The 9,323-nt window shown below is 48.8% G+C and overlaps 1 protein-coding gene across 1 annotated transcript; it reads left to right on the top strand.

The window, feature by feature from the left end:
- Nucleotides 1-218: 218 nt before the first annotated feature.
- On the top strand, nt 219-7,542 carry PPP1R15B (protein phosphatase 1 regulatory subunit 15B). Its single transcript, XM_039702568.1, has 2 exons — nt 219-1,838; nt 5,099-7,542. The coding sequence occupies exon 1, from the start codon at nt 234-236 to the stop codon at nt 1,524-1,526; it is 1,293 nt and encodes a 430-aa protein (XP_039558502.1). The 5' UTR covers nt 219-233; the 3' UTR covers nt 1,527-1,838; nt 5,099-7,542.
- The last annotated feature ends 1,781 nt before the right edge of the window (nt 7,543-9,323 follow it).

Genomic DNA, 9,323 nt, shown 5'->3' on the forward strand with positions numbered 1-9,323 from the left:
CCCCTCACCCAGCGCTGTGGCTGGGGCTGACAAAGCGTCCCCAAAGTGTCCCCAGGTGTCCCAAAGTGTCCCCGAGTGTCCCCAGGTGTCCCGTGACCAGCCCGGGTGGGCTGGGGACCCCCAGACCCCGCCGCGCCGCTAGGGGGCGCTGCCGCGCGCCGCGCCCCGGCTGATGCAATCCCCGCGGGGCGTGGCCACATGGGGAGTGGGCGTGGCATATCCGACACCGCCCAATGGGAGGTGGTGACGCGAAGTGGGCGGGTCAGGCGCTGACGCCCCGCCCCTCCCTCTGGGGGCGGGAAGCGCTGAGGCGGCGGCGCCGCCATTTTGTGCTGAAGCTGCCTCAGGATGGAGTCGAAACCCGGACCGGAGCTGCCCGCCGCCCGCCGAGCCTTCAGACCCACCGCCCCGCCACGGAGCGCCGCTCCACGCACCCCTCCGCACCGCTGGCAGCGCTGAGCGGCCTCATGGAGCACAGCGGACGCGAACGCGCCGGCCCCGGCTTGGCATGGCCCCGGCTGGGCCTGGCCGCGGCCTGGCCGAAGCTGGCGGCGCCCAGCGCGGCGCCCGCCGGCGGCTCGTCCCAGGCGAGCCCGCCCTTCTCGTGGCTGCGCGCGGTGTCGCAGCTGCTGTCGCCGCTGCCCGCCCTCCTGCAGCGGCTGCTGCCCGGCGCCGCGCTCAGCTCCGCGCTGTGCCCCGCCAAGGCGCCGCCGCCGCTGGTGCTGCTGCCCAGGGCGGACGCCTCGCTGGGCTGGGCCGAGGAGGAGCCCCCGGAGAAGCGGCCGGAGCGCGGCCCGGAGGCGCCGGCGGGGCTGTGGGCAGCAGGGGTGGTGCGGAGCAGCCTGAGGGCTCTTCCCATGGATTTGTACGTGCTGGAGCAGGGCAAGAGCCACCTGCCGCAGCCGCTGCGAGCCGAGGGCCTGCCCGAGGTTGAATTCCTGCGCAGCAAGCGCCTGGCGTTCCTCCAGCGCTGGCACCTGCCCGTGCCCGAGCCCGACCACGGCTACCACAGCCTGGAGGAGGAGCAGCAGCAGCACCGGGGTGTCTGCCGGGACATTGCGGAGCAGCCCCAGGATGCGGGGGGACAGCCCGGAGGTGTCCCCGTGGAGCGGGAGCGGCTCCGGGGTGAGGCCGAGCAGGGAGAAGCCTCGGCCGAAGAGGAACGGGAGGACTCGGAAACGGAGCAGAGCTTCCCAATTTCCACCCGACCTGCCTGCGCGAATAAATTAATCGATTATATCATCGGGGGAGTATCCAGCGGGGAAGAGAGTGAGGGTGAGGAAGACTGGGATGATGATGATGGTGGTGGTGATGAAGAGGATGATGACGGGTTTGACAGCGAAGAGCTGCCCTCGGACTCAGACGCCGGCAGCCAGGACGGGGAGAGGCTTCACCTGTGGAATTCCTTCTACAGCTTGGATCCCTACAACCCTCAGAACTTCACAGCCACCATCCAGACGTCTTCCAGCGAGCCGGGAAAGGGAATGTCGGACATGGAGGAGGAGGAGGAGGAGGAAGACTCGTGAACAGAGTCCTCCGAGGGCTCTCCCAGTTCCGAGGAGGACGAGTGGGACTGTGAGAGCGTGGACGAGGCGGAAAACTTGAAACTTTGGAACTCGTTCTGTAGCTCGGACGATCCCTACAACCCTTTAAATTTCACGGCGGCCTTTCAGACAGCGGAGAAAAAAGGGACGCCGGGTTTGCGAGGGGCAGAGAGGGCGAGCTCTGTCCCCTCGGAGCATTTCAGCGTGTGTAGGGTCCAGCTGGAACAACACACCTGCGGGAGCACTGAACTGGGGCACAGCAGGGAGAAAACCGCGAGCTCCAAGCGGAAAAAGGTAGATTTTATTCATATTTGTGTGTTTTGGGATTGGTAAAGAAAGAAAAAACAAACCCACACAGAGCCAAGTGGGGGTGAGGTCAGCGTTCCGTGTGTGCTGCTAATTTCCCTGGAATGCTGCGCCCCATCCCGGGCACGTGATGGGAAATTCTGAGACTCATTCTGAGTCTCGCTGACAGCCGCCACAGAGAATTTTTTTTTTTCTCTAGACTCAAACTTCAATTTCCGTTTTGAGTTGTAATTTCTCTTCTGCTTCTCTTGTGGTTTCGACGTCACAGAAACTCCAGGGCTGGGCTGGAAATTTTTGCCTGAGGAACTCCGGAGCTGTGAGGAGTTTCCCTGAAAAGCAGCAGTTTCTGTTAAAAGGAAGTTACTTAGGACCTGAAACCAAAAGATTTTTTAGAATTTTTTTATAACCCAGGTGGCCTTGTTGAGTGTTCTGAAGTAAACTGAGGTTCCCATATAAATTATCCCAATATTCCCCTTTCCGCTTAAGATATTATTAAATATTATAACATTATTTGTAAATATTATATTTATCTTGTAAGTATGAATAGTTATTTATGGGATATTTATTTATTGGAGGGATGTAATCAAAAATTAGGCTTTAGAGCCCAAACAGAATAATTTGATTTTTAATTTGGATAGTGATAATAATAATAATAATAATAGTGGTGCTGGGGTGCAGATAAACAGGAATTTATCCTAAATTCTGTGCTGCTGCGGATGTTCAAGGTGCATTCCTCAAACATCTGGATGAGGAATGACTTGAACACCAGATCCGCGGGCAATCCAGTGGTGGAACAAACCCTGCAAACAGCAAACATTTAACAATTCTTTCCTGTTTTTGCATCACATACATTTATTTCCTCCCTGAATTCCGATCAATAATTAATTCAGCTCCCTGGCAGGTGCAGGGCTGCGGTTCCAGCCGGGGTCCTGCCTCGGCAGCTGTGCTGGGAGCGGGCTGAGCTGCCCGCAGTGTCCCCCCTGATGTCAGAGCCGCGGGAATTGCGGCTCCGACTGATGTAAAAAAGCTGCAAGGTGGGGACGGGCTGATGTAACAGCTCCCGAAGCGGCTGCTGCACAGGCCAGCCCCATTCCCGGCAGTTTTGGGATTATTCAGCCCCTTCCCGGCTGGAATCCTGCCGTGCTTTGCTGCTGAAGCCATAAAATGCGGGAGTGTTGGTGGCACTTTGGGCTCAGCGGTGTCGGCACGTGGCACCTGCTGGCTCCGCTCGCGGAGATTTTGGGAGCAGGGAATGTCCGGATCCTCCTTTTAAAGTCACCTCTTCATCCTGTCCTTGGACAGAGCCCCTGGGACAGTGGGAAGTGTCCCAAACCCCTCTGGAATTCCAGATTTTCCTCTTTGGGAGCTCCCTGCAGCACAAACACCCTCCTCGGTGTGCTGGTAAATCCTGGGAAAAGAACAACACCTTTTTTTTTTTTTACATTTCCATGGTTTTTCATGTTTCCAGGAATATTTGTGCTGTAGCAGAGTTTGTTCTGAGTGATTAATCCTGATTTTAGAGGTGTGACAGTTCAGTTTGTGCCTTTTTGTAGCCGAGTGCAAAATAAAGACAAGTAGGCCAGCAGGAGCCTAAAATAAGCTGGGTTTAACTCACACTTAAATCCTTGCTGTAATCTTAGTCTAAACCCTGCCAAGTGCAGATCCCGAGCCTGTAAATTCCTTTATTTACTAAAAATAGCTGAATAGCTGCTAAAAGGAGTTTAAAGAGACAGTTTGGTGTGTATATTTTTAATTGATTTCCTTAGATGAACTCCACCCCCTGGAGTTCCAGGAAGGATTGTGACAGTTTGGTTTGTATATTTTTAATTAATTTCGTTATGTGAACTCCACCCCCTGGAATTCCAAGAGAGATTGTGAGTTTTGGTGTGTATATTTTTAATTTCATTACACAAACTCCACCCCTGGAGTTCCAGGAGGGATTGTGACAGTTTTTGGTGTGTATATTTTTAATTAATTTCATTATGTGAGCTCCACCCCTGGAGTTCCAGGAGGGATTGTGACAGTTTTTGGTGTATTTTCAATCCAGGACGGGTTGTTCTGGTCACGTTGCAGTGAGTGTGCCCTGTTCCTTCCTTATCTGTCCCCGTGGTGACTCACGGGGCTCTTGACTCAACAAAACCTTTCTGCTTTTTCTTTTTTGGGGTTGTTGCCTAATCCTCAGGGACCCCCCAGTCCCAGCAGGGACCCCACAGTCCTGGCAGCAGTCCCATGCATATTTTAATAATATTCTATTTGTTTTTATAATATTTTATATCCATGTTTTTAAACCATTTTTATCCACATTTTATTTATTTTTATCTTATGTTTTGTCCATTTTTTTATTCTGATCTTGGGCCCTTGCAGGGATGGAGCAGCCACAGCTCCTCTGGCAGTTCCATCCCAGTCAGGATGGAATATCCCATAAATCCCAATATCCCTCTCAGAAAAAGTTCCCAACCTTTTCACCACTCAACAGCTTTGACTTAAACCCCAAACCCCAGCACTTCAAAGCTCCATTTGCTGAGAATTCCTGACTTCCACCCTTCTTTTGCCAGGTGACATTCCATGAGGAGGTGACAGAGTATTACATCAGCAGTGACGAGGACCAGAAAGGGCCTCGTATTCTGTTTATTTTTGTGATATTTTAAATCCATATTTTACTTGGTTTTATCTGTTTTTTGCCATTTTTATCCATTCTCCAGCCTTCCCTTGGACCCTTGTAGGGATGAAGCAGCCACAGCTCCTGTGGCAATTCTATCCCAGTCAGGAATCCCTTCCCAATACCACTCAGCAACAATTCCCAGCCCTTTCACCACTCAGCAACTTTGACTTAAACCCCAAACCCCAGCACTTCAAAGCTCCATTTGCTGAGAATTCCTGACTTCCACCCTTCTTTTGCCAGGTGACATTCCATGAGGAGGTGACAGAGTATTACACAAGCAGCAGGCCCGGAAAGGGCCTCATATTTTATTTATGTTTATAATATTTTAAATCCATATTTTATTTATTTTTATCTATTTTTTGCCATTTTTTTATCCACTCTCCAGCCAGACCTTGGACACTCTGAGGGTTGGAGCAGCCACAGCTCCTCGGGCAGTTCCATCCCAGTCAGGAATCCCTTCCTAATACTCTTCAGGAAAAAATCCCCAACCTTTTCACCACTCAACAACTTCAGCTTAAACCCCAAACCCCAGCACTTCTAACGCTCCATTTGCTGATAATTCACGCTGAATCTCTTCTTTTGGCAGGTGACATTCCAGGAGGAGGTGACCGAGTACTACATCAGCAGCGAGGAGGACCGCAGGGGCCCGTGGGAGGAGCTGGCTCGGGACGGCTGCAGGTTCCACAAACGCATCCAGGAGACCGAGGAGGCCATCGGCTACTGCCTGAGCCCCGAGCACAGGCTGAGGGTGCTCCACAGGCTGCAGGGCTGCCGTGCCCAGAGGACTGAGCCCTTCTAGCACCTCCAGCCCTGCAATTTGCCCGACCCTTAAATTAATTCAATCTCAACCGCGAGTGGCAGCTGCATGTGCTGAAATGGGGAGAAAAAAAAATGGGATTGTTGTTTTGGCCCGTTTTTTTCCCCCAGTTTGATATTGAAATTCTCGTTTTGGTATCCAGATAAAATCCCTGGAGCTGCCCTGAGAAGGGTGCTCTGATTGCATTCCTGTTAATTAGCACTTGACATAGCCAGACTGCTTGGGGGTTCAACCCGTTCCCAAAAAATGCCTTTTCCTGCCAGACCTTGGGAAGTGTGGGGACTGTTCTGTTGGATTTTTGCACTTTGGAAAAAAAAAAAAAAGCAAAACCTATTTTGATTAAAATATTTATGGGGTTCATTCCCTGGAATTGCAGTTTTGATTTAAAATTCCCTGAGGAATGTGCAGGTGAGAGTTTTTGTTTGGGTTTTTTTTGTGTTTCTCCATTTTTTTCCAGCTTATCCAAAAGCCTCATTTCTAAAAAAATCTCTTTAGGGATTTTTTTCCCACTTTTTTGCTTGGAATAATCCAATATTTGAGTGTTTTTGAGGTTTGAATATTCCAGCCAAGCTTTGATTTAAATAATTAAATTTGATTTAAATAAATCCCTTTTCCAGGATTATTCCAGAGGGTTCTGGCTGCTTGTCCAACAAATTCCTTGGTTTTTAGGGCAAGGAAATTCCTCATCCCAATTAATAATTCAAACTTAATGAGGCTGTGGATGATGCTTGAATTTAGGGAGGAAAATTCCTGAATTATTTAATTAACCTTTGCTGTAATTCTGCTTTGGGAGAGGGATTGAAGTGAATTTTTATATCCAATCTGCTGATCTTGATAATTTTCTTAAATTTAAGGAAATTATCTTGGATTTAAGGAAATTTAAAGGCAAAAATTCCTTGTTTTCTTTCCCAAAAATCAGTATTAACTCTTTGTGTCTGCACTGGGGTCACCAAAAACATTTCAGTGAGAGGACAAAACTCTTTATTTATGTTCTTAATTTAAAATATTACATTATTTAATCAAAATCCTTGAGGGAAAAAGGAGTTGGGAGCTGCAGGTTGGTGTGGGAATTTTCCAAGCAGGGAATAAAAAATGGAAAAATTCCAATGTTTGCACAAAGCTGGGTCAATAAATCAATTATTTGTTCAGCTGGCCAGAACAATTTCCATTGTGTAGAAGAAAAACCTTAAAGTGCTTTAAATTTGTCCCTAATTCCTTCAGTTTTTAATTTGGAAGAAAATTATTTCTTCCTGCTTTATCCTGACTTGAAAATCCCAGAATTTTTGGATTTTTCCTTTATTTTTATTGCAGGAAGTGGCTTCTTTGAGTTGAAAAATCCTCTTTTTTTGTGGTGCAGTTAGAAAATTCAGGGGGTTACTTAAATTAGAGCTGTGTTAATTCAAATTCCAGCTGTTTGCCATCCTAAAAACTGAATTTTTTCCTCAAAAAAAAAAAAAATTACAAATTTGCATCACCCCCTCAAACCCTGAGAAATCCACTTGGAATTTTGGAGGATTTTCCCCACATTGGATTTGCTTTTTAATTCAGGGGGGAAAACCAACAAAAAAAAAATGGAATTCCAAGAAGCAAAAAGTGTGGATTTCTGGATTTTTCCATGGATCTCCCAGCTGCTTTTTCCCACGGCTCTCCCAATCCCTGGGATTTTGGGGATTTTTGGGATTTTTGGGATTGTGCTGCTTCAGTTCCTTGTGGACAACTCGGATTTCTTGGTGCTCAGGAGAGCCTTGGGAGCTCTGGGAATCCACAGCTGCTTGGAAAAATGGATCCCAAGGAGGAACAGCTGCTTCCAGAGGGCTGAAACCTTGGGGAAAAGGAGATTTTTTAACTAAATTCCCACAAATTAGCTTTTCCCACTTCTCCAACCTCCTTTTTTCCAGCTATTCCAGCAGGAAATGGAATTTAATTACCACCAAACCCATCCCTGAACACCTCAAAGCTCCTTTTTCCCCTTTAAAATTCCTTAAAATTCATGGGAAGCAAAACTTGGAGGGGTTTAAATCAAAACTGTGATCTGCAGATTTTTATTTTTGTATCATTTTGGGGGGGAAAGTTTGGATTTGGCTTTCTATGGATTTTTTCCTTGGTTTGTGGCCGCTTTGTTGGGTTTTTTCTACCTAAAAATTCTATTTCTGTACATAAGAAACCATTCAGGACTAATCTGTGTGTTGTAATAAAGAGATTTGCAAGATAAATTCGGGGGAAATTTGGGGAAAAACAGCTGGAAAATCCAATTTTGGGTGGTGAGGAGCTGTGGTTGTCATTCCATGGGGTTTGGAGCAGGGAATTCCACCCAGGGGGCTCCTCTCAGGCTGGAATTCCTGGCAGGAGCTGGGAAATCATCCCAAAAATTCAGATTGAAGGTGCCTGGAGGAATAAAATAGATTTTTCCAGGGATTCTCAAAGAATGGGATGAAGGATTTTTGGGATTTAACCAAAATCCTGCTGTCACTTCCCTTTGGAGGTGACACCCCCAGGGTTTTGCTGGGAATCTCTGGAATTCTGGGGGAGTTTTGGGAAGAAATTCCAACTTCTTGGAGGTTTATTCCTAAAAAAAAAAGGAAAAGTTTCACTTGGAATTCCCACCTTGGAGCACAATCCGTGTTTTCCCCTCTTTGTTTTCACCTTGTTCATCCCTAAAACACCCCAAGGTTGATTTTCCTGATAATCAGGATAAAAAACTGGAATAATAAAGAAAAAAAAAAAAAAAAACAGGGAATTTCCTGCAGTATTCCTGAAAAAAAAAAAAAAGCTGGATATGGGGAATGTGGGGAGTTTTTAAAGCAGATTTTTAAATTCTGTCTCTAAAATCTGCTTTGAACTGAAAATTGGGATTTTTCCATGCTGGGGTGCAGGGAAAGCTTCCCTGGGCTTTCCCTCTGGAGCACACCAATCCCACTGGGAATTCTTTATCCCATCAGCACCAGGAGAAAATTCCTGCTCCAGAGCTGCAGCTTCTCCCAGGATGGAAGAATTGATTTGTTGGAGCTCCTGAGGTGCTGCTTTGATCCCAAAATTCAGGTTTTTCTGGGAAGCAGGAGAAGGAATAAACCTGGAATTTTGTCACATTCCAGGAGAGCCTGGAATTGCAGCCCCACCTTGGCCCGCTGGGCTCTGAGAGGGGTTTAATCCAAAGTTTATCCAGGTTTTTGGATGGGATTTAAATCAGGAATAAAGGATTGGAGCTGCCCTCAGGGTAAAAACTCTGCCTGCTTTCCCCTTGGATGGGGCTGCTTTCCTGGCCTGGGTTTTTGGGATGCACATGGAATTTTTCCTGAGCTCTCCTCACCTTCCATCGCTGCTTTCTGCCAGGAAAAAAATAAAATCATGGGATGGTTTGGGATGGGAGAGACAGCCAAGATCCCCCAGCCGGGATCCCCCAGCCAGGATCCCCCAGCCGAGATCCCCCAGCCGGGATCCCCCAGCCAGGATCCCCCAGCCAGGATCCCAGCCAGGATCCCCCAGCCAGGATCCCCCAGGCAGGATCCCCCAGCCGGGATCCCCCAGCCGGGATCCCCCAGCCAGGATCCCCCAGCCAGGATCCCCCAGCCAGGATCCCCCAGCCAGGATCCCCCAGCCAGGATCCCCCAGCCAGGATCCCCCAGCCAGGATCCCCCAGCCAGGATCCCCCAGCCAGGATCCCCCAGCCAGGATCCCCCAGGCAGGATCCCCCAGGCAGGATCCCAGCCCTTTTCCTGGCCCGGCTGCTCCGGGCTGCCCTCGGACACTGCCAGGGCTGCTCTGGGAATTCCTTCCCAATGTCCCCTCTGAGCCTCTGAAATCAGCCAAACCTCGGGGTGTGGCAATGGAGGAGGAGCTGCCATTTCCTTCCTTTTCCCTTTCCTTCCCCTTCCCTCCCTCTGTTTCCTTCTCTTTTCCCTTCTTTCCTTTTCCCTTTCATTTTTCCAATTCCTCCTTTTTCCTTTTCCCTTTTCCTTTTTCCCTTTTCCTTTTTCCTTTTTCCCTTTTCCTTTTT

Source organism: Passer montanus, unplaced genomic scaffold, assembly GCF_014805655.1.
Source record: "Passer montanus isolate IOZ18808 unplaced genomic scaffold, ASM1480565v1 scaffold157, whole genome shotgun sequence".
In the NCBI taxonomy this organism is placed as follows: Eukaryota; Metazoa; Chordata; class Aves; order Passeriformes; family Passeridae; genus Passer; species Passer montanus.

What these genes read in the sequence shown, in the direction of transcription:
- PPP1R15B (XM_039702568.1), top strand. Translation starts at nt 234, where the DNA reads ATGGGAGGTGGTGACGCGAAGTGGGCGGGTCAGGCGCTGACGCCCCGC.